Source organism: Natrix helvetica (assembly GCF_964273705.1).
Source record: "Natrix helvetica genome assembly, chromosome: 2".
Lineage (NCBI taxonomy): Eukaryota > Metazoa > Chordata > Lepidosauria > Squamata > Natricidae > Natrix > Natrix helvetica.
In genome coordinates, this window is record NC_138552.1 from 181,954,681 (window position 1) to 181,980,963 (window position 26,283).

General features: G+C 38.8%; 1 protein-coding gene across 2 annotated transcripts in view; it reads right to left on the reverse strand.

The window, feature by feature from the left end:
• Positions 1–26,283, reverse strand: part of ASCC3 (activating signal cointegrator 1 complex subunit 3) — a 225,777-nt gene that overhangs the window by 123,281 nt on the left and 76,213 nt on the right. For both annotated transcript variants that reach the window (XM_081945730.1, XM_081945729.1), the window contains exons 11-12: positions 16,130–16,294; positions 8,078–8,254 (exon numbers count right to left, since the gene is read on the reverse strand). In XM_081945730.1, the coding sequence (XP_081801856.1) occupies positions 8,078–8,254; positions 16,130–16,294 (342 nt within the window). The remainder of the gene's footprint in view (positions 1–8,077; positions 8,255–16,129; positions 16,295–26,283) is intronic.

The following is a 26,283-nucleotide window of genomic DNA, read 5'->3' on the forward strand; positions in this document are numbered from 1 at the left end:
AATGAAAATGACCATTGTCTTACCTGAAGGGTCCTTTTCAGGGCGCTGCAAGGGAGAGTACAAAGAAGGGTTAAACACAGCCAATCTGCCCAGAACTGAATTGAAAATTTTAAGCCACGCCTCTGGTGCTGACTATCCTCAGATTTATTCAATGAAGACGTGGAACAGTTGCGCGCTGAAACTTCAACTGGAAGTCTAATATGGAACAAGTCAAAAATAGTCCAAACAACAATAACAGAAACAACAAAACAACACTGTGACTTCACAAACACCAGTGGAGAATAGACCCCAGGGCGGGGTGGACTCTCCCTTGCAGCGCCCTGAAAAGGACCCTTCAGGTAAGACAATGGTCATTTTCCAGGGCGCTGCTCTGGAGAGTCCAAAGAAGGGACATGCCCAAGCTAACTGTCACTAGGGCGGGAAGGCTCAGCCATCAGGGTCGCTCCGCTGGTATGGATGCCCTGAAGAACACGCCTCCCAAAGGCCCCCTCCGCCGATGCAAAACTGTCCAGTTTGTAATTTCGGACAAATGGAGACAGAGAAGTCCAGGTGGCCGCCTTGCAGATCTCTTCAATCGGTGCCTGTGTAGACCAGGCAGCTGTGGTGGCGGCGCTTCTAGTTGAATGAGCTGTGATATTGCGAGGCACAGGAACGGACTGTAAAACGTGGGCAAGCGCAATGCAGGCTCGCAGCCATCCGCCGATGGTAGATGAAGAGACCTTCTTGCCTTGAGAAGCTGGTTGAAAGGAGACGAATAGAGATTCGGATTTCCGAAAACTGGCCATGCGCTTGATGTATCTGCAACTAGTCCTGCGCACATCCAGCATGTGCCAGCATTTTTCCCTCGGGTGCCGAGGATGCGGACAAAAATCTGGAAGGACCACCTCCTGCGCCTGATGAAACCAGGAATTGACCTTCGGAATGAAGGAAGGATCCAGCCTCAGGATTACTCTGTCATTACGAATGAGACACAAGTCCTCTCTGACTGACAAGGCAGCCAGTTCCGATATGCGATGAGCAGACGTGATAGCGACCAGAAAGACCGTCTTGAATGTGAGGTGTCTGAGACTGGCCGTCTTAAGTGGCTCAAACGGGGGCCCGATGAGGGACCGCAACACTACATTGAGATCCCAAGATGGGTATCTGTGGACCACTGGGGGTCTCAGGTTGGTCGCTCCCCTGAGAAAACTGAGGATGGTCGGATTCCGGCCAAGAGATGCGTAGCCCTCAACTGAGAGGATGGTTGACAGGGCTGCCGCCTGGCGCCTTCCTGCAGGAAGTCCAGGATGACAGGAACCGAAGCAAGGGGCGCAGACGTACCATGAGCAGTGCACCAACTGGCGAAGGATTTCCAAGTGGCGTTGTAGATGCGCGTCGTGGACTGCCGTCGTGACGCTTGGATGGTGCCAATCACCTTGTCTGACAACTTGCCTCTGCTTAGGAGATCCCTCTCAAGTGCCAGACGGCCAGCTGCAGCCACTGGGGCTCTGGATGTTGAAGGGCCCCCTGGCTGAGAGAGATGTCCTGTGGAGGAATCCGCCACGGTGGTGTGATCGAAAGACTCACCAAGTCTGCAAACCAGGTTCTCCTGGGCCAGTACGGTGCTACCAGCAGCACCTCCGCCTCCTCTGCTAGAATCTTCCTGATGACTCTGGGAAGAAGAGGTAGCGGGGGAAAAGCGTAAAGCAGACCTTTCGGCCATGAGCCGTGCAGCGCGTTGACTCCTTCCGCCCTCGGGTCGTGGAACCTTGTGAAGAACCGCGGAAGATGCGCGTTGGCCGCAGTGGCGAACAGGTCCACCAGCGGGAGGCCGAACCTCTGGGACAGTTGCTGGAACAGCAGCGGATGTAGACGCCACTCCGAGTGGTCGACTGTGGATCTGCTCAGCCAGTCCGCCTGGGTGTTGCTCGTGCCCGAGATGTGCTCCGCCTGAAGAGAAAGAAGATACCTCTCCGCCCATCGACCCAAGAGCTCCGACTCCTTCATCAGGGATCTGGAGCGCGTTCCCCCCTGTCGATTGATGTGCGCCTTGGTGGCGACATTGTCTGTCATGATGCGCACGTGGTGGCCCTGAACGGTGCTCTGGAAGCGCTTGAGCGCAAGCCTGACTGCCCTCAGCTCCAGCCAGTTGATGCTGTGAGCGGCTTCGGAAGGGGACCACCTGCCCTGTGCGAGCTGGTTGTGGCAGTGGGCCCCCCAACCGAACAGGCTGGCATCCGTTGTGATGGTGAGCCTGACTGGCTCCTTGAATGGCGACCCCTTTAACAGGGCCGGAGACAACCACCACTTTAGAGAGCGACGTACCTCTGCTGGAACTGGGATCAGTCTTGTTGAGCTGCTTTCGTTTGTTCTTTGATATGGAAGCAGGAGCCACTGAAGGGGACGGGAGTGAAGTCTCGCCCAAGGCACGATTGACAGGCACGAGATCATCTTGCCGAGGAGCTGTGAGAGCTGAACTACCTTGACTAGTCGTGACCGCTGCACCTGAACGACCATCTCCCGAAGGCTGGCCACCCTTTCCGGGGACAGGGATACCGTGCACGAAGTGGTGTCGATGACGGCCCCTAGATGCTTCAGTCTGGTCGTGGGAACGAGATGACTTTTTTTCAGGTTGATGGTGAACCCGTGGTCCCGGAGCGCCTGCATGGTGTGTTCTAGGTCACTGACAGCTTGTTGGTGCGATGATGACAGAATGAGAACATCGTCCAGGTAACAGTGGAGTCTGACCGGACGTGACCGTAGAAAAGCCGCCACGGCTGCGAGAACCTTTGTGAATGTCCTGGGCGCCGATGACAGGCCGAATGGCAAGGCCCGGTACTGGTAATGGAGGCCCGCGTAAGAGAACCTCAGGAACTTGCGGTGGGCTTTGCGGATAGGGACGTGGAGGTAGGCCTCTTTGAGGTCTATGGACGTTAGTATATCGCCTGGTCTGATGCACCCCAAGATGGACTGGAGGGATTGCATCTTGAACCTGCGATATGTCACGTGGTGATTGAACCTCTTTAGATCTAATATCCCCCTCCACCCTCCTGAGTTTTTGGGGACCAGAAACAGGATGGAGTAAAACCCTCTTCCCTCCTGGCCTGCTGGGACAGGCTCTATGGCCCTGATCTCCTTGAGATGCCTTATCTCCTGTTCCATGAGGGATCTTTTGACTAACCCTGAGGGAACTGGACACCGGATGAAGTGGCGGGGAGGGGGGGACCAGAATTCTAGAGTGAGACCCATGCGGACCGTTTGAAGAACCCACTGGTCCGACGTGGTCTGCTCCCATTTGGCGTGAAACAACTGCAGCCGCCCTCCTATGGGAGCTGACCTGTGATGGTCATTTATACCTCCTAAAAGGTCGGGAGCTGGAGCCCCCCCGAAATGGCCGCTTGGAGAAGGGCTGCTGGCGACCTCTGTCTCAAAAGGACTGACGGTCCTGGGACCGCTCACCCTGCTGGGGATATGCCCGATAGGGGGCGGAGCTGGTGGAGGGCTCATTGCTCCGAAAGGCCTGCCTCCTGTAAGAGCCAGGACCTTTACGATCAGGCTTCTTGGTGACTGATGGCATCACTTTCTTTTTGTCCTTGTTTTCCACAAGGACTGGATCAAGGACCTCACCAAACAGCTTGTCCCCTTTAAAGGGGGCAGTAACAAGCTCCCATTTGGAGCGCATATCCACATTCCAGTGCCTAAGCCACAGGAGGCGTCTGGAAGTAACATTAGACGCCAGGGCACGCAAGGCAAACTTAGCAGCATTCAGAGTGGCATCAGCAGTGTACTCTGTGGCTGCCATGATCTTATTGATATCCTGCCTGACTTTAACGTCCTTGGCAGGTATCTTCCTCAACAACTGCCTCAGCCACAGGAGAGCAGCCCTGGAGAAAAAGGAGGGCGAAGCGGAGGACTTAATAGCCCATGCAGCTGCCTGATGGGTCTTGTGACAAGCAGTTTCGGTTCTCTTGTCCTCGGCCTTGAGCCCCTCCAACAGATCAGGAGGGAGCACAGAAGAGGAGGTAAGAGCCGCTACAGGGGGATCGATAGGAGGGAGCTTGAGCAGCTCCTCCAGGCTGGCATCCACCGTGTATAGCTTCTTGTCATGGCTGCTGGGGGTAGCCATGGTAGCTGGCTGCGCCCACTGTCTTTGAACTAAATTGAGGAACATCTTGGGCACAGGAACTATTTTCTGGACCGAAATGGGTTCCTCAAAGAGATCCCCAGATAGATCATCAGGGTCTACAACCACTTGAGCTGGGGGGGTGGACCCCATGCGAGTTGAGATCTTAGCCTTATCTAAAATGGTTTTGAAATTATCCAAATTAAATAAGCCTGAAAAGGCCGGCTTTTTGGCGGGGCTTGCCTCATCCCCAGAGAATTCAGCTTCCTGCCTAGGAAGAAAATTTTTAAGCGCGTCCACTGGGCTAGCTGAATTGAAAAAATCTGAGGATAGTCAGCACCAGAGGCGTGGCTTAAAGTTTTCAATTCAGTTCTGGGCAATTGGCTGTGTTTAACCCTTCTTTGGACTCTCCAGAGCAGCGCCCTGGAAAATGTGTCGATCAATCAATTCTGGTCCTACGTGACCACTTGATAATAGTAAGTTAGTATTATCTGCACTTAGGAACTGCTTTTTTGATATTGATAATATCTATCAATCTTGTATTTTGCCAATCTTTTTTTTAATTGGCTTCAGTCCTTTCATGAATCAGGTTCTTCTCTGACGTTTTTTGCTTCTGATGCACATGTCCAAAATATATAAGCTTTAGCTTCATTACTGGTGCTTTCAATGAGCTGCTTGAATTTACTTCAGCTAATATTGCACAATTTGTTATTGCTATCCAATGGTCTCTCAACCAGTTTCTCCAGCTTCAGAACTTCAAAGCTGCTGATTTTTTTGACGGTCACTTCTCTGATGGTCCAGCTATCATAGCCATGTTATGATTGAAAGATCAGAGACAAGAAACTACTCCTTCAGTTAACTTTGTTGTATTGCACTACTAGTAGAGGTCATTAAAAAAAAAAGATCAGCAGTCCACCTTTCACATTTTTCTCTTTTCACTTTAGCAAAAGATTCCTTGAGACTTTCTTCACTTCCAGCCACTAAACTTCATCTAAGATTAGTATTTCTTCCATCAATTTTAACTCCATCAATTTGCATTACTTCCAATGGAATACCATATTTTTTGGAGTATAAGACACACCTTTACCCCCACCACCCCAAAAAGAGTGTGAAAATTTGGGTGCGTCTTACACACCGAATGTAGTCCCCCCCACCAGAGGCCAAAAACGCAAGGCATGGAGGCAGCGATGGTCGGTGGCAATCCCTGCAGCCTGGAACAGCTGATTGGGGAGTATTCCAGCAGTCCGAACCACCCGCCAATCAGCTGTGCTGAATCAGGCCACAAGAAGTGCTAAAGCTGATCTGGCTGGTCAAAGTTTGCAGCAGCAATCACATTCAGAAAGCACAATAACTGATTCAGCAGGATTCAAAATAAATAAATTATTATTATTATTATTATTATTAATAATAATAATAATAATAATAATAATAATAATAATAATAATAATAATAATAATAATAATAACAATAACAACAATAATAATAAACAATACATTACAAAAAGCAGGTTTTCCAAGGTAGCAGTAAATACAAGCAAAACACAAGCAGTTTCATTTTCAGTTCTCGGCTAAGCCAGGCTCCTTCCTGTCTCCTTCTTGCCCACACAGCAAATTTCAGAGTCCAAGTAGCCCTCATTGGCTGACTTAGTTGTTATGCCTATTCATTGACTGACCTTGTTACCTTGTGTCAGCTGAATACCAGCTGAATACCAGCTGAATTTCTTCTTATTTTCCTCCCCCAAAACTAATGCGTGTCTTATACTCCGGAGCATTTTATACTCCGAAAAATATGGTAGTTCTCATTATATGTTCCCAATATAAGTTAAAATGAAAATGGGTTGATATGCAGCCTTGGCACACACCTTCCTCAATTTTGAATCAATTAGCTATTCCACATTTCCACTTTAACTGTCAGCACATACATTTTTCTGATGTGAACTGGTTACAACCATGTTTTTAAGGGCTTCCACAATTTCTTGTGATCTATGCAATTAAAAGCCCGCATAATCAATAAAGCAAAAATAACTGCATTTTTAAAACTCTCTTCTTTTACGGGGGTATTTGCAATGTGATCCCAGGTGCTTTGGGCCACGCTGAAAACAGCTTGTATTTTTTGGTAACTCTGATTGTTCTCATTCCATATATTATTGAAATATTGTTGAATGAAGCTATGAGATTGAAATTCAGAACTGGTATTCTGTCCACAGCACATCCTGACTAAAATAGTAATTCACCAAACTGAATAAATAATCTACAGGGCAGGAAAAAATAAAAATCATCATCTGTCTTTATACAGCAAACTATGCAAAAATGAGAATAAAACACCTTCAGTACTGCCTACACAGAATTCTTTATTCCAAAGTTAATGAAGCATAACATTACTAGTATCTTCAGTGAGAGAAAAAAAGAGCTAACAGTAATTCTTCCTACATAGCACAGTTACTCTATTACTAAATACTGTCACTTACAAAAATACAATATCTCACAAATAATTTCTATTCCACAGCAACTGAAAACAAGAGGTTCACATAGTACTAACAATGCACTCTATTCAGAAGTTTTGCTACCCAGTGTGATAGAACTTGAGTTACAAATTCAAATTTAAACTGAGCTAAGGGCTCACTAGTAAGTCAGACTTCCTAATTTGCAATGGATACGCTATCAAGAAATCTGATGCTTCAGATTTTCAGAATAATTAGGTAATTATTGAAAACAAAACAAATACATAAATAAATCTTAGAGAGTATTATTGCTTACATTCATGTAAATATAAGGAAAAAGTATATCATATAATTTTAGGATTTGCATTGGAAACAGATAATATTTTAGGTCATACTTATGCAGAAATAGTGAAAATTCAAAAGGGCTCAAAACCTTTTAAACACTACTGTAAGTATCTGCTTATTGTTAATAACATTTTGAGATACTCCTGTTTCTTTCTCAGTCTCTAAATCTCATGTACACAATCTTTGCCTACCAGGATGAGCATAGCCAGTCATAAATAGTCATGTGTCCAATGGCAGGTGACATTTACAGGATGATCTCTACATTTCAGTGACAACTTTGTGGGGCTGAAATATTTTGCTGAAAATAATTATATTGTGGACTGGTATAATGTTTTGAAGCATGTTATTTTTCTGATTATCTTTTTTTAATTAAAGGAATTAGATGGGGCTCTTAAGCACCAAGGGATAGATCAGTGATGGCGAAACTTTTTTGGCTCGCGTGCCACAAGTGGGGGGAGCGCAGGGGGGTCAAGTGCGGGCATGCCGCACCCATAATGCAACGCGCGACCCCCTCCCCATTTTTACATGCTTTTTTCGCCCTCCCCAGGCTCCAGGGGCTTTATAGGAGCCTGGGGAGGGCGAAATGAGCCTCCCCCGACCCCCCGGAGGCCCTCCGGAGGCTTCAGGGACCGTCCGGAGGCTTCCCTGAAGCCTTCGGAGCGCTTAAAACCACCCTCCAAGCAAACCAGAAGTGACTTCTGGGTTGCTCGGAGGGTCGTTTTAAGCGCTCCGAAGGCATCAGGGACGGTTCCTGAAGCCTCCGGGAGGGCAGGGGAGGCTCTTTTCGCCCTCCACAGGCTCCTATAAAGCCTCTGGAGCCTGGGGAAGGCAAAAAATAGCTTTTAAAAAGGTGAACCCAGCTGGCCAGCGCGCGCATGCACGCTGGCCAGCTGACAGGGTAGCGCCTCGCGTGCCCTGACAAATGGCTCCGCGTGCCACTTGTGGCACGCGTGCCATAGGTTCGCCATCACTGGGATAGATCTAGAGATTCATGGCGCTCCTACCTCTAACCTAACAAAAATTATCTAGCATGTCTAGCATCTTCTCAGGTTTCAGGTAGCAACTTTGTGTAGAATGTCCACTTAAATATGGATCCTTTTGGCTGCAAAACATACATTACTTAATAGTCATGCAAAAACATATTTTTGAGAAAAATGAATTCAATTTCATATCCTGTTATTAAATATTACCTTATTGGTTGTCTTGATTCCTATAAATGTCTGGCCAAGAGGAACAGGTCGAAAACGACCATCAAAATAAAATAACCCAATATAAGGATTAACATGCAGAAATGTAGCAACATCAAGATAATTCGGTAATGTGGCTGACAGCCCCAAGATCCTAATCATGCTTTGGGTAGATTCAACCTGAAAAAAGGAAAAAGGAAAAAAGTAAGTTATCTTAATTTTATTAGATAGTATATGAATGAAAGATTTCATATTGATTGAATGCATAATGCATTTTAATTGAGAAAGAAAGCCTTGACTTATGACCATAATGGAGCTTGCCCATCAGTCTTAAGTCATGATGGTTGTTGAGTGAAACAATGACCTGGTTTTGCCGAAAGCTGGAAGTAAATGGAAGAAGTGTCCTGAAATGTGGTCACAAAACTGTGGGATACTGCAAATGTTTGCAAATGTGGGCTGACTACCAAGTGCCCAATATGCAGTCATGTGAATTGGAGGGCAACTGTTGGTACTTTAATACCAAGTCATAAGGACCTTCAAGGTGGTCAGTGGTAATTATGAACAGTTGCCATGTGATTGGTTGCAAGTTGAAGACTCCTTATAACCTTCGCTCAACAATCACTGTGAAGTTGGTGTAAAACACAACATCACATAATTGCACTGCTTAGCAACAGCAATCCTGGCACATCTGGTTGCATCATTATGGCATTAATATTATACATTATAACAGCAGACCACATCTTTATTAAATGTAATACCACATTTGAGTCAAGTCTATGCTTGTTATATAGCCATGAATTCCTGGGTTGCTTCAGCAGGCATTATTATTATTTCAACAAGTGTTATCAACCACTGTATACTAAATTAATGGTGCTAGAATGTGGAATGTCTTCTGTAAACATGTTAAGATATCTGTTTTTTTATTATAGATTCAAATGGTTTGGAATACCTAATTCTTATAATTTGCTTTTAACCAAGAAACTGATTGTATGTGACTGTTTAAAATACACATTGGGATGTTGATATTTATTTTGTGGTTTTGTTGTTATTCATTTCCCTACATTCACTATCTCATAGTACCATACTGTAATAACTATAATTGGAAATAGTAGAAATAAAAATAAAGTAGAAATGGGAAAAATGCACAGACAAATCAGCAGATGATTACAATAATAATTAAATGGCAAGAATTGCTTCAGGGACTTCAACTGGAGAAACTGAATTCTATTTTCAAGAATTAAGAACTGACAAAACTTGTACACTAAATAGACTGAAGGCAACATGGTTCCACATTATGAAGGGAATACCAAAATAGATTTGAGACAACCAATCCTGTCATGATTTAGAGGTGTATCAAATGTATTGGTTACTGCAACAGTGAGAGGAATATTAGCATCGTTTCGACTTTGCAATTACTGAAAACTAGTGCATGAAAAAGTAGAAGTACAGACCTTTTTATGGTCTGTATGTTATGTTAAGAATGCTTCCTAATATCACTTAACTTTACTGTAAGAAATTCAGACAGGAGAAGCAGAAATAGAGTTCCAGTCTTAAAGGCTACAGAAATAAATGTATATTCAGGACTGAAGATGTACATTTTATTCTACATTTAAAAGATATGAGGTTTTAGAACCTGGAAAATATTTTAATAAAGGTAATTTTGTTTGAATCTTAAATAACATCTTTGATATTCACTGCACCAATGCTTGATATGGTAAGATTATAAAGAAATTTAAGTGTAATTCTAGGTAGTGCCATATAGCAAACTGACTACTATCACTGGGGTAAGGAAAAGTTGAAGAATAAGAATCAACCTGCATTATGAGAGTAATTGAGAATATAACTGCAGATTTTAATTCTGTTTGAAAAACCAATCGTTCAGTTATTTTAAAGGAATAGTTGTTTTAAGAGTTTTAAAGTTGCCAAATCTACTAGTTTTAGCATAGTTTTATATATTTTGTTTATATAAATATAGGGTATGAAGTGAAGAAAGGACGAGAAAATAATTCTAGGTAGGGTCAAAACCTATTATGTCAATTTTATTAGAAGTATTAAAAATTCTACTCTTATTATATATAGGAATAACTAACAACCTAGTCATATTAACCTAAATGAAGTTACATGAATCTAGTTCCATCAGAGTGATGCCACATAATACATGTATTTCATAGCATCAAAACAGATTAGGTTAATGAGAGGAGGAATTCAACAGAATGGAAGGTATCTAACTTTAAAAAAAATAATCTATCTTAAATTTAAATGCACCCATGGCTTGTGAGAAAACAAGGCAAATAAAACCATTATTTTATAATGTCAGGACTATAATTTGGTTGTGTTTTTAATGATTTTCATGCTATTTTGTGGGTAATAATAATAATTATGGAACTGAGGATTCTTAAATGTAAAAAGATCAGCAATTACAATCAATAACTACATACAAAACAGAACAACTATGGATCTTATGATGTTTATTTGAAAATATTTTTATTTAACTGAAAAGACTGTAAATAATGTCCTACTGTATATAGTCTGATACATCATTCAGATTCTTTTATTACTCTTGTTGCACAGGAAAATTCCCGGGGTCATGAATGGGAGCAAAAGAGGAGAAATGGTTACTTATGAAACACAGCTAAAAATTGAGTGGATTCAATAACATTCATTACTTGACTGAATCTTCAAGAAGCAGCAATCCTTCAATCTGGATATTTTTCTGAAGGCCTAAAAGATGCAGCATATAGATTTGATTGATCATGAAGTCTTTAAACTGAACTAATTCCTGTGAAATGAAAACCTCTGAAGTAAAGATTCAGAGAAAAGCCTTGTTACAGCAATTTCCTTTACAGTGCACACTAAAAATCTGAAAGAATATTGGCTTATAAAATGCATAGCTTTTGCTATGTACACACTGAGGCTCAGAGTATGAAACACAAACAAGAATGGGAAGGCAAGAATATCTAAATATGCTGGTGGAGTGACTCCCATGATTGGAAAATAGCAATTGAAAGATACAATTTGTTCAAGGGGAATAGAAGTAATAGAAAGGAGGACATGTACTCTATGATAATAATTCCCACATCTGCACTGAAATTCAAGGAAATGAAGACAATGATATTGCATAGAACATCTGGATTAAAATAAATGGAAGAAGAGATACAGTATAAGGCAGTTTGTTGTTGGTTATTTATCAGGAGAATAAAATATAAAGAAAAAAAATTCTTATTGCAGTCAGTGACCAGTTCAAAAAAATAGAAATAATACTTTATAGAAAATAAATTGCAGATATTTCATAGATGTTTAGATGTAGTGATGGAGGATATAATTGCTCAAGATGGATGATAGAAACTTGCTAGCCAATTTTGTTATCAAGAAAGCTAAACTAAAGATAAACAATTTTATATAGAATATAGTATAAAGATGTAATATTATTGGATAATTTTAGGATGATATAATGAAATGCCATAATATAAATTTATTTTAAATTTAGAATATTTCACATAAAATGATGTAATAATAGTTATAGTCAAATGAATGTTTAATAATCATAATAATTGGATACATATGTATATTAGATTGATGATATGAGATTTTATGTAAATTGCAAGTGAAGGAATAAGGAAGCACAAAAGCTTTGTAACCAATCAACATACTGTATGTAACTGGAGGATGATTTTATGTTTTGTGTGTGTTTATGTCTGTTTTAAAATAAAATAAAAAATTATTTTTTAAAAAAAGAAAGCTAAATGAAAATGAGAGGAAAAGGAAGAAGCAGAAGAAGCAACAGCAGAAAAGAAGGAGGAGGTGGAGGAGGATGAGAAGAAGAAGAAGAAGAAGAAGAAGAAGAAGAAGAAGAAGAAGAAGAAGAAGAAGAAGAGGAGGAGGAGGAGGAGGAGGAAGAGGAGGAGGAAGAGGAGGAGGAGGAGGAGGAGGAGGAGGAAGAAAAAGAAGAAGAATTGCAAAGAGCAGACTGAAGAGTAAGAGTGATGTTGGAGACAGAAAGATGATTAAGGAATGCCTATTTAGGGTACTGACTAAAGTTGCTTATGATCTGATAAAGCTTTATGTATTAACTTGAAGAAATTTGAAGATAAATGTCTTTAATTTCAAAACTAGAGTCGGATTGAAATTTAGGGAGAGCCTAGAGAATATTATAAAATATAAGCAATGTAGTGATCACTGGAACTCAGCATACATTTGCCATGTAGACATTTTCTCAGACTGATTTTTAATTAAGCAACTTCCTCAACATATTCCTGGAATGCTTGTCATTAACAAAGCATTTGACAAAGAACACAGTGATAACTAGCTAGTCAAGTGTGGTTTACATTATGGAGATATAATGCTTCAGATCTGATGCCGTGGAACATGCATTCTGTACACATGCTGGACATGTCAGCACCTTCATAAAACAGTTGCATCTTTTACTGGGTTTCCACTGTTGCTGTACAATTATAACAAAATAGACATTTTAGCTAAATAACAAAAAGAGAATCCATACTATTTTCAAAGCACATCATACACTTTCATATTTTCCTAAAACGATGCAGATCCCATGCAAGTTTATGAAAAGAAGCAACTTTTAAAAAGAAGATTCCAAACAGGCATTATGTATTATCCACTCTACAGTATCTTTTCAGTTTCAGCTCTGAAGGTCTGCAAATCTCCAATCTAGATGACATGACAATTAAGTAGCTATAAAGCTGGCTCAAAAACTGCAAGAAATATATGGTACATATTGTGTGAGGGATATAAATATCACCCACTCATCTACGAAATATTTATAACATAGAATAATCCTAGATTACATGTTTATTGATTTATTTAACCAATTTAGATAGTGACCTATCCACTCTGGATGGAGAACAGAATGGAACAAGTAGAATCTAAAAGTGAAGAAAGGTTTGTAAACTGGACCTCTTGTAATATTAGTACTTAGAATCAACTCAACTCTGAAGAAACCATTTTAAAAACTTTCGAAAGATTTTTTTCACAGAATTAGAAATAAGTTTGAACTTCTCCAGAGAACTTTATACAGAAAATATACTTATGCAGTATATTCAAATTTAGGCAAATTGTTTCATTTATTTGCTCCATATGCAACTATTGTTTTTGGAGAGCCACAGCAGTTAGTAGTTTTGGAGGAATTATTCATGGAATCTAAGCCAGTAACCCATCTTTATTGGACGCTGATGAAGTTGACATTAGTTATTTATGTGACCTTTAGAATAACAAGCTAGAATGTCTTGTTCTGGTAAATCAATGAAAGAACATATTAAACAACATGAACACTGTAATCTATAACTTTAAAAGGAGGATAATATTGTATCTATCCAACACCTCAGGGAATATTTAATAGGGGCTATTTACAATCATCTGCTATTGGAAATTTATCCCCAAACTTGGAACATTAAGATACATGGTTTGATTGTCTATTACTATTGGATTTGGAGCTAACATCAACAGGATTATTAATATGACTTAGAATCAATTACTTTATATTAAGAAGCATGAATTCTTCGTTGTTATATCCTTAGGATTTGGAAGCTATTAAGAAATCAATAATTTTTTCAAGACTTGGGATTGACTAAAAATATTGTATTGGAGAAAAAAATCCACACTTGGTTTGCAGCAATGAATTGTTTAAATGTATTGAAGTAATATTTTTGTACCAGAAGATTTAGCAATATGATCATTTTTGGGGGGGACTTAATTAGGCTTCTAGCCCCTTTTTTATTCTAAAAATTGTTATGTATGTTAATTTTGTTATTACGTTTATCTTTTAATTCTCTTTGCTGTTATATAGAATTGTATTTTTATTACTTTGCCTCGGGAAATAATTTAACAAAACACATTAAAAACTGCTCATGAATTGCTCTTTGTCATATTGTTAAGAGGCATTAAGTAGGGTAACCAAAAGTTCAAATCTGACCTCTAGGCTGTTCAGCACTATCAATGGCCTTTATATGGTGGAGGGAATATTATTGACACACACACCCTCCCGGGATGTGACATTGGTTCTTTCTGATGTGAACAGGGAGAGTACCAAGCATCCTTCCTAGAGATTAATTTGCATGATCCAGCTCCAATCAGCCAAAGAAATAGTGCCTGTCCTCTTGAAGATTTTGCCTTCAGAGATTAGGATGGCTCCAACCCTGTTGGCCTTTTGTAAGATCTTGATGATTTGGTTACGAGCGCAAGCCTGGGGTACTGAGTGTGCTAAGGGCCTCGTTTCCTGGTTATGCCAACACCTACAGATTATAATATTTCTCAGCCACTATATCTATTTAATTTTCTTTTGCATCATCCCTGTAATTTGGTTTTAATTGCTTTTATAATTGTTGTCACCCACTTGTTTGAGATGGGTGGCCATATAAATGAATAAATATATAAATAAATTTCAATTGCACTAATTTGTTGGGTAAATATCATTGAAGTTTAGAGTCTTCTGCTCTCATTCCCGCCCTCCACTTTAAACATTTTCATTTTACATCTGTGCTATTTTCAGTAATGTGTAACTTTAAACATCAAAGTGCAAATTGGTTTCAGAGGATTCTTTTGATGTTCTAACCCCAGCATAGGAGTAAAGCTCAAAGCTTTTTCTTCCAAAATGTTTTATCAATTCAATTTGAGTTACATGTAAAACCAAAAAGTGCATAATCTGCAAACATGTTTTTATATTCTTATTCAAGACCAAATCAGTGACCTCAAAGCTCCTTCCTTACAAGGTAGCTGTAATTTGACCTCACGTCTCAACAGACCAAAAACTGATCTTTGCAAAAGATATTAAAAAAAATAAATAAAAAAGTAATTCCTTTGCAGAGATTTGTGATCCTATCTATAGTCTAAGAATTCTGCTATTAAACTCTACTGGACTTTCAACCATGGTGGTGACTACCTCCTATCCAAAATAGCACATTGCTCTTTTGTTATTTTACCCTGCTGTTGATATTTTAAACATAAAATCAGATAATTTTAATTTTCAGTAATCCTTTTTCTTCTTTATTAGGATTATTAGCCTGTTTTGTATCTAATATAGAATCACAGATGAATTAGGAAGTATAACATGGTATTACTTAACTAATTTTCTCTAATTTTATTCAATAACCAATAAAACAGTCAAGTTATTCAACAGCACTTCCACAATGAATCAACATAACAGGACACGAGGAAGGAAGCAGTAGAGTTTAATTTGCTAAAATTATGTTTTTGGATTTTTTTCCCAGCCATAAATAAAAATACCTTTATCCACATTGAGATTTTAGATCTGCAATTACTTGACCATTTGATGTGTCATTTAGTAAATAACGCTTTCATTTTTTAAAAAAAGCTATGTGATTTCAAAATAGCAATAACTGAAAAAAGACATTTTACTGAAGGATACAAAAGGCTTTTGGAAGATGTGTCGTAATATGAGAACTATAAGCAAATTTCAAAGTGTTCCTTATTTTATTCCATATTTCAATATAAACAATTCCAGAAGTCTATATAAATCCATTATCAAGTCTATCTATGTAGAATTATTTTTCTCCAGTATGATTTTTATTGGATAAATCTTTGGCATATGAGACAACAAAATGACAGTTTTGAGCAACAGTACAGTTTTCTAACAAAACTTTGTGAACAAAGAGTAATACCATGATTTAATATTAGTACATCCCTGTGTTTGTATGTGTGTTGCTAATTAAGATTAGCATTTAGAAACATGTATGCAGTATTTCTTAATAAATAAATGAAGTAGTATACTTTTGACTCATTTTTTAAAACTGGTTTCTATCTATTTTTAGGATTTGTGTGGAGAACTGAACACGTTTTGGATGCTATTTATATAGAAATAGTGAAAAATCAAAATGGTTCACAAAATTCTAAATATCCTATATATACACTCCATATTCCTTCTGTTCCAAAAGGAAAGAGATAAAAATGCATTATCTTCTCATGGTGATCTTTATGATGATTGCTACTGGAAACAGCTTAGACATAACGGGGGATTTAATTAATCATTGGAATTGTCTCTAGCATACAATATTACTTATATTTGTTTTAACCTTGACATACCTGGCGTAAAGTGCGGGCCACCAAACTTTCTAGTACAGGACCTCTATCTTCATGGAGTAGGTGTACCTCATCAAGAATAAGGAGCTTCACTAGTTGAGAGAGAGCGACATCTCCCACACTCTTTCTGGTCACAACATCCCATTTTTCTGGAGTGGTTACAAGCATCTGAGAAAGGAAAAGACAAAAAAACAATGTTGAAGTCTTTAAATTTATTTTTCACTGATTTGCTGATGTGTCGAGAACAACTTGAAAAGTAATGAAGCTAGGTAAATAAACTTGAAATAGCAGCATTCAAACTTTCTTCTTTGCACCTGAAACTGCAATAGAAAGTCTATTAAGTAAGTACAGCTATTTATAAACTTTCTAAAGGATGCCCAATCCCTCAGTAGTTATCTTCATGTCTAGCCATTCCAAATATGCACTTGTAACTTCTCACATTAAAACTTTTGCATCTCACCCTTCGGTTGGTACAGATTTCCTGTGTTGTTTAGAGATTAATAAGCAAAGGCATTTCTTGCAATTGTGCTTGTGTTAATCTAAATAGTTAGACCACAAAAGAAAAAAAAAAATCCTAGTGGAATCGGGAAGCCCGAAGTACGCTCTGCTTGTTTTAGTGGATGACCATTGAGAGAGTGAACTATCGATGGCTTGTTATAGCAAGTTCCCCTGCAACTTTCAGAAGCAGCTAAGGTCCAAAATTGTAACCTAGCAAGTACCAAGAAAACAGTAAAAAAAAAATTGGGAATGCAATATTGCCCAAATTCCCTGGGCTACGATTGAAGCTTATTGGCACATATGCATAAAGGTTGTTGCCAATCTCTTAAAATGTTAATATTGTTGTTTTAATACTACGGAATTTCAATTGCATAGTCCAGAAAACAGACCAAAACATAGGCAATTAACTACTGAAATTTAAGACATGGTATTTGTTGCACATTTGCATCTCTTAAGCACAAAGGATAAATCATTGTCTTGGAAATAATAAATCTCAGGCCTCAAGAGCATATGAAAATTAATATCCATTAAAATAGGGTAACTGTACAACTTCACATTCAAGAACTATCTTATGAATAAAATAGAGCAAATGATTTTAATTGATCCTTAGATCCCACAACACTTGCGGGTTTAAAACATGTAAAAAACCAAGCAAGCGGTCATAAAACCTGTAAGGACAAAATTGAATTTATCTTCATAAACAGTTGATTTGGAATGGAATTTCCTTGCTGCACTTGAACATGGTTTAAACTAGTTACATCTTTCAGTAAGTTTTAATAGCATAAAGTTTTAACAACAAAAAGTTTGCATGTTACCTATTCAGACCTGTTAGAAGGAGGATATCATCAAATGAGTTAGATAGTCAAATGAAAAGAGAGAGAAGGACGAAGGGAGGGAGATAGGGGGTGGGAGGTAACATACATGGCAATCATTGATGTTTTAGTTTGGGAATGTGAGAACCTTTTTAAAAAGTTAATATGAGGAATTCTTCCTGATGCTCCTACTTCACTGATTCTATAGCAACCAAAACCATTTTTGAAGGGATACTTTTAAATATCCGAACAAAATAATATCAAGGCTGACATTTTATAGCTTGCTAAAATGAAAATAGTTAGTGGACAGTGAAACACTAAAAGTCCAATGACTCATTACAATATCTAACTCAAGAACCAGTTTGGTTTAGTAGATAAAGCACCAGGCTAGAAAGCAGGAGACCCTGAGTTCTAATTCCACTTTAGCCTTTAAAGCCAGCCGGGTGACCTTGGGCCAGTCACTCTTTTTCAGCCCAATTCACCTCACAGGGTCGTTGTGGGGAAAACAGGAGGAAGGTATGCTGGATATGTTCACTGTTTTGAATTATTTGCACAAATAATAAAGGTGGGTATACAATAAATAAATAAATAAATAAATAAGTAAATAAATCATGGACAAATGAAAGTAATCGAGGAACAAAAACAGTATTTTTGCAAACACTGTTGTATTGTAACCTCTATGATGGGAAATGCTGAAGTCACCAAAGAACTAGGCACATATCAGATGACAATATCAACGCCAGGAGCAGCAGTTTTCTTGCACACTAATTGCAGTATTTAATGGGTATGTGATAACTCTAAATAGTGCATGTTCAACCAGATTTTACAAATCGTTGTCACACCTATTATTGATGCAACTTATTAACACTTTGAAATGAACGATGTCAACTACAAAAATTAGCAGCTGTAATTAATTAGCAAACTGTGATGAAATATATTTAGCAATGCATATTAAGAATTTAAAGTGTGAAATGATCCAAATACTAGCTATTTAGCTGATTTGCCAGAGCTAAACTGGTACTGCTGTGATCACACTTTTTCTTGTGCCACAGTTACACTGTCAAACTTAAAATTAAAAAAGAAAAGAAAAGAAATGTATGCCTCCCCACCCTTCTTTTCATTTTATAGCATTTGGAGAGATCCTGCATCAATGAAGTGCTTTTTATGGTTAAGCTGTAATTAAAACTTTCTGTTGGAACTCTAAATAATGGCAATACAGTAATTAAATGTGAAATTGTGTACACTGTTGCCCTGAAGACAGTGTGAACTTATTGTATGCAGTTCTGAATTTCAATAGAGCTCTGACAGAAAAACAATTTGAACAAACTGAGGACACATAGACTGAATCCAAAGTTAGAAGATAATAACAATAACACTCACTTTAAAATTTATGCCTAAAATCTTGTGAAACCAGAAAATCTGGAAGGGAGAATAACAACCAATTTTGAGATGTCCAGTTTAAAACACAATACTAAGCCTTTTCTATGCCCTGGGATTTAAGTTTCATTCTCAGCCTGCCTACAGCCTCAGCAATCTAATGCTGAAATGGAATTCCCTGAAAAACAAAAATCAAAGATTCACAGGCTCACCAAAAATTAGATGCAGTAGACATCTCCCAATCTAATGTTCATTCCAGATCAGGATATAACAACCAGTTAGAGTTCTTTTCTTTTCAGTGTTACAAAAGTGGGAATTTATTAGAACAAGAACAGGTACTTAAAAATAAAATTTAATAAAAAATAATCAAACTTTGTTCAAGGCCCAAAAACGCTACTGTGCTCCATTAGAGGAACTATTCAGGGTTACAAGCCACATGCTCCCAATTCTACTTCTCATTTCCAAGCCACTTTAGGTGATGGTTTAGAAAGAAGCAGATTGAACTCTACCCATCTGTTCTGGGCTTCTCCCAAAATATTCAAGTAAGTCACAACATGGGTCAAATGTGTTATCGCAAGCTTAAGGAGTTCTCCAGGATGCTTTTCAGAGGGAGATGGGCTGCGCATAAATTGATTAAATCAATCAATCAATCAGCAAAAGTGTCATCACTCATTGGTCCAAGATCCCTATATACATTGTTCAAAGGACTGTTTTATACTTTAGTAATAGTCGCACATGTTTGAAGAACAAATCATTGGCATAATTCAGCTGTATTTGAAAGAAACTTTGTTCTTTGTACCTTTGAACATAGTAGAGTAGCATGAGAGGAAGGATCTGGGAGGGAGGTCTGACAGATGGTAATCTGTCACAGTCTTCTCTAAAACTTAAAAGGGGACAGAATTGTCAATGAAGTGTGTATACTCTCTCTCAAAGGAAAGAGGATTCTTGCTTAACAGCAGCTCGGATGCTGGCTATGTTAACTCTCTCCAAGCTGCTGAGAGAGAGAGAAAGAGAGAGAGCTAATTTTAACATGCTTCAACAAATGCACATGCATCAAACTTTGATTTACTATATTTCTTTAATACTTTTTATTGGAAGGTCAAAATTAAGTGAAGAGGTAGGAGAAGGAAGAAAACGAATACATGCCTGAAAGTGAAGATAGTAACCTATGTTATTTTGTTAATAACGAGAGAAGGGGGGGAAAAATCGCCAGATGATCTGTTAGATAAATATCTGTGGAAGTCCATACGAAGCACTTATGGCTATAAGCCATAAGCTTGGTTAACAAGAACTTGTAGGCTTGTTCTATACCCTCCAGTAGCAGGGCTATTGAACTCTCTTTCTATGGACTCATTTACGCTTAAGCATGGACATCCTGCATGCTTAAAGGTAAACAAAACAAAACATAGAACTATAGTTTAATAGGCATACTGTTTGGGAAACGGAAGCTAAGAGACATTCAAACTGATTAAACTTTGATGGGCTCCTTGTTTTAATCAGGGTGAACTTTATGAGACTGATAAGGCAATAAGATGGCATTGTAGGAATGGGTAACAGCCGATTCTTGAGTTTTGTTTTACTACAGGTGATCTTAAGGAGCTATAAACTCACCTCATCCCTTTAAAAACAGTCATTCCACCCCACCCCCCAAATTCAGCCCCATCCAGTCTCTTCAGGCATGGGAGAAATAGGATCCGTGAATGAGATGCGTAGGGATTTTAAGTGGTGTGTGTAAAACAGGAAATTTACCCCAGTTAATAAGTTATTACGTTGCTCAAAAAAGTCACTGTCAGATCGTTTGCTTAGATAGCCCATGATATCTGAAGGGCATAAGGTGAACTACATAATCCGTCTATTACAGCGCTTTGAATGAACATTTCCATTCATGCCGAAGGACAATAGGGACTAGGTGAGCATCACTAAAAGTATAATGATAATACACAATGCTGCTGACACATACTGTTACAGATTTCATCATCAGTATTATCATAATTAACTTGCAACACTACAATAAATTTCATGGAGCAATAACGTTCTTAATTTAAGCAACTGGGGAAAAAAACATTTCATCTTCAAAATCAAAACCTCTTAAAATACTTTTCTAGATTCTTGTTGTCTTTTACTTTAGCAAGCAGTGCCGCAAAGCATTTTCATTTATATTGTTATTATACCACTTCACTTCCCTCAGCACAAAAACAGCCAGAAAATAAAGTGTCACATTTGTTTAATGCAATGGAACTCATGCAAGACATTTCAATCTGGCTTCTATATTAGGGCATGACAAAATAGAAATGGGTTAACTGTCAATATTTTAACTGTCAACTTACATTTTTCTTGCCCATGTAATTTTCTCCCCAGCACCCTAGCACTGCCTAGATTTTTATCAGGCGGAAGAATGATGTTTATCACTGCAGAGTCTTGGTGTGTGCAGATGATCATTGCTTGCCAAACGTAAAAACAGGTTGTAAAATTGAAATTAACACCTCTGAACAAAGACCAACAGCTTAACAGCATCTTACATCCTTATCACCACATATTTAGACTACTAGAACGTGCTCTGCATGGCGCTATCTCTGAAATTGATCATGATATTGCCATTGGTATAAAATGTGGCAGTCAAAACATCAGTGTCAATCCTGAAGCTGACTTGACCAAAGCCATTTTGCAGCTTCAGTGTTGCCACACTGGAGTTGAGGGATAGGGAGGGAGCAATAGAGATAGCTGGGGTTTTCTACTTTCTCTTGAGAACCAAGGACATTCTCACACCTGGTTGGACAGAGGGGGAGTGAGGTTACCCAGCAATTGGATGGCACCTTGATTGGACCATGTGGATCTTGGGGAAAAGGAAAAAACTTCCACTTTTAATTAGGTGAAAACCGTGGGAACCTTCAGAGTTGGTTTTCACCAGATCTGTGCCAATATGATATATCCAATAAAACTGGAAGATATTGATCAATCGGTCTGTCTGTCTGTCCTTCTGTCTCTATCTATCTGTATCTGTATCTGTCTGTCTATCATCTATCTACCTATCATCCATCCATCCATCTATCTATCTATCTATCTATCTATCTATCTATCTATCTATCTATCTATCATCTATCTATCATCTATCTATCTATCTATCTATCTATCTATCTATCTATCTATCTATCTATCATCTATCTATCTATCTATCTATCTATCTATCTATCTATCTATCTATCTATCTATCTATCTATCTATCATCACCACAACATAGAGTCTTAACAATTTTGAAGATATGAAAAAAATTAAAACATTCATAGTATAATTCAGGATTTTGTTTAAAAAAAATCTATATATAATACCAACCTAGTAAATCATCCATAATCATAAGGATAAAAAGGCAGAAAAAAGGAAAAAAATAGAAGATAGTGCAATCATGAGCTCAACAGAAATGTTCTCCCAAATAACTCAGTTTTTAACATCCATTACTGGACGGGGCCTCCTCTGATCTCCCTTAGGTGACTATTCCAAAGCACCAATACCATAGAAAAGCATCACCCTCTATATCTGTCTCCCTTCAATTTCTAGAAATGCAGGATTTCTCTTTAGATTGATCAATTGATGCTTGGTTGTAATTGTTCTCACACTGCAAAACACTTTGCCCTTGGAGGTACAAGAGGCACCTTTGCTAGCTGAGTTTCACAAAGTTATAAAAGTGATGTTGTTTCAATGGGCAATTAGTAATTGATTTTTAATTTGGATAATTTGTTTTTATGGTTGATGTTTTAGCTTTGTTTGAGCTCGCTGATTAATATATTTTTATTATATTTGGATTCCTTTTTTTAACGATATCATTATAAATTGCCTAGAGTTTTGGGAGCTGGTAACAAAATACAAATGAAAATTTAAATAAATGAGAAAATTAGGTTTTAATTCTAAACCCATCTTACATACATATTTAAGTTAATATTTAAATATTCGGTGTTTGAAAAATATAGATAGGATTTATTACAGTAAAATATTAAAAAAATAAAATGATTAATAGTTTTAATCATATCTAAAAGTAACTGTAATTTAATTAAATCGTATTTCATTTTCGCCTTGTTCTGTTAGTTTTTGGAGAGTGTGTCCCTACTTCTCAAAACCTACTCTCAACCCATCCCTAGATGACAGAAAACGGTAAGAGCTTTTACTAGCAGATACATTTTGAATACTGTATCAAACAGTCACCGGTTTTAGTGCTCCTGTTTAGAAAAAGTATAAAAGAAAAACAAATGAACTCTTTAAGATATTTGTTTAACTGTTAAAGCCTAGTTTACTGTTTTTTTTCTCTTTTACAATAAAAATGATTATGTGAATATTAATGTATTACCAGTGACTTAATGAAATAATTCCGGCAGGAAAGAATGAAACTGAATAAAGCTTAGGAAAGGTGAGATATGTGGAAGTGTGAATGCCCATAATGTGTTGTACTTATTGTTGAAAAGAGACAACATCAAAACACCTGCTTTGTTTGTACACAGCACCCTGCCCGTTAAAGCATGTAAGATTTTGAAGTAAAAGTAGAAAAAAAAATATGATATGTGAAATTCATCTTATAAAACTTATGATTATAGTCTGGAGACTTTGCAGTCTGCAAATATAAATTATGATCGAAATGTTTTTTAAAATAGCTGAGTTCCATATTATTAACCTGTCGTTATCATCCTTCCCCTTCCCATTTGCTCTTTTTGCCTCAGTAATCACGGTTATACTAACCTCTGCTATTCTACAGTTAGAGTTGATTGATGCTAATTAGCTACTTAATCAGGTACGACAATGTTTCATTATTGTGTCTCACAGCAAACAGCAATGAACCTATGGGTGTTTTTCGTTTTCTTCCTTCTTTTATTACCCATATTAATCAGAAAGTTATTACTGAGGGAAGCTAAACAAAATGTGAAAAGTTGCCATATATAAAATTTAATTTGGAATATTGGAATTAATCCACAATCTTACATTTATTTAATATTAAGATAGCATTGCAATTTGAAATTGGCGGGGGAGGGGGGTTGGAGCAGAAGCAAGGTGAAAAAGTTTCTATTTCAAGTGTTTGTGCTGTCACTGACTTCCTTGTCTAAAAATACTCTAGCTTTTTGCATGTATGTATGTATGTGTGTATGTATATATTTTCCTCAGCTTACAACAGTTCATTTAATGACCATTCTAGTGTTCCAGGGTCATGGGATCAACTTTTGCGACCTTCTGACAAACAATGTCAATGCAGAAGCCAGATTCTGTTAACCACTATGTTGCTAACTTGGCAACTTCAGCAATTCACTTAATAAATGAGGCAAGAAATGGGGCAAAACCCACTTACCAAATGTCTTGCTTAGTAGCAGACATTTTGGGCTCAATTGTGGTCATAAGTTGAGGACCATCTGTATATATTCATAAAGATACATACATGCATACTACAAACAAACATACAAGACATGCAAGAACATCCCATTCTCTTATGTATATGAAATAATTTCCATACTATAATCTCAATGATAGCATACATTTGTTCAGGGAATGAATAGAAAGCTGAACAGGGCAGAATGACCGTTGGCTTTCCTGAATGGTCGTTCTCTAGGCACTGCGGGAGTGTCCAAGCATGGGTTAACTTCAGCTTGCTGCCCAAGGACTGAGTTCAAAGTTTGTGTAGCTACGCCTCTTGCTCCCATCAGAGGCTCAGTTTAAAAAACGAAGAATGAGTCCCAAAAGGAAGATGTGTACAAATGTTCTATGTCCTCAAAGGTGGTAACACCCGCACCCGCGGACGACCCCAGGGCAGGGTTGGACACTCCTGCAGCGCCTAGAGAACGACCATTCAGGTAAGCCAACGGTCATTCTCCTAGGCGCTGCTTGGAGTGTCCAAGCATGGGACATACCCAAGCTATGTAGTCCCAGGGTGGTAAGAAGTGTCCAGGCCAGTGAAAGTCGCGATGACCCATTGTAAGACTCTTCTTCCAAAGGAAGCTTCCGCAGATGTAAAGGCATCCAGTCTGTAGTTCCGCACGAAAGGAGATGGTGATGACCAGGTCGCAGCCCTGCATATCTCCTCGATGGGCGCTTGCGTGGCCCATGCAGCTGGGGTCGCAGTGCTCCTCGTGGAGTGTGCTGTTATACGAGGAGGAACCGTTCTAGCCTGCTGCTCTAGCTAGTTTAATACAGGCCCGTATCCAGCGTCCTATGGTAGAAGATGATACTTTCCTGCCCATGGAAAAGGGCTGGAAAGACACAAAGAATGAGCTGCAAAAAGAAACAGTTCTTTTCTTGTATATGCACACAGTATGGTGAACATCAAGTTTATGCCACACATGCTCCCTTGGATGTATGGGTCACAGACAAAAATCATCTCTTGTATCCTGTGGAAGACACTGTTAACTTTCGGAACAAAGGCCAGGTCCAGTCTGAGAACGACCCTGTCTGAATGCACAACATAAATGTCCTCTCTGACTGAAAGAGCTGCTAGCTTGGAAATCCTGTGGGCCGAGGTGACATCTATAAGAAAGGCCGTTTTGAGAGACAAGTGACACAAACCGATGGATCAAAGCTGTTCAAATGGAGTGGTGGTAGTCCTGCTCAGCCAGTCTGCAGCCACGTTGTCCTCCCCCGAGATGTGGTCCACCCTCAACGATGCTAGGTGACACTCCACCCATTGGCCTAGGGTTTCCGCCTCTACCATCAGGGCTTGTGACTGAGTGCCGCCCTGGTGATTTATATATGCCTTTGTGGCAATGTTGTCGATCAGTATTAGGACGTCGCAGCCCTTGATGTGATTGTGAAAATGACACAGGGCTAACCTGGCGGTCCGGAGCTCTAGCCAATTTATGTTGTGGGTGAGCTCCGCCTGCAACCATCTGCCCTGTATTACATTGTCACTGCGTTTTTTGGTTTTCCAGCTGTGCTTAAACTCTAAGACATACGGTAGACTGATCTGATTCTTATCACTAAGCTCACTACGCATGTCCACATTCTTTTCCACATTATTACTTCTTTGTTCGCCTGCCAAGAAGGTAGGCAGGAACGCTGCCAAAATGTAATCATTAGCTAATAAGTTTTGTTTTCATTTTCTTTACAATAAAATATTCTTCTTAGAATATATCTCGGGTTTATTTTTCTAAATTATGAAGTATACTTCAAGGAAAAACCACGGTTCATTCCACATTAAATACAATTACCCCAGGAGGGGAACAGGGCTGAAATTCCACCCTGACACATAGTAGCAGAGGATGGTTCGGGATTATGGCTATTTTGGATTGATTTATGATTTTTCCTTGCTTGTTACTTTGATGATAAGCGTCTAATAAGGTAGATGATTATTTTCGCAACTGCGGAACGCTGATTTTAATCACTCCACACTGCCGAAAAAGAAGAAAAAACTAAGAAAACATTCTGCAAAAAATATAAATGTCTCTGGTCTCTCTGATGAAGAAGCAAAAAGCATTTTACCCAGGCATTCAACCCTTCAAATGCCGC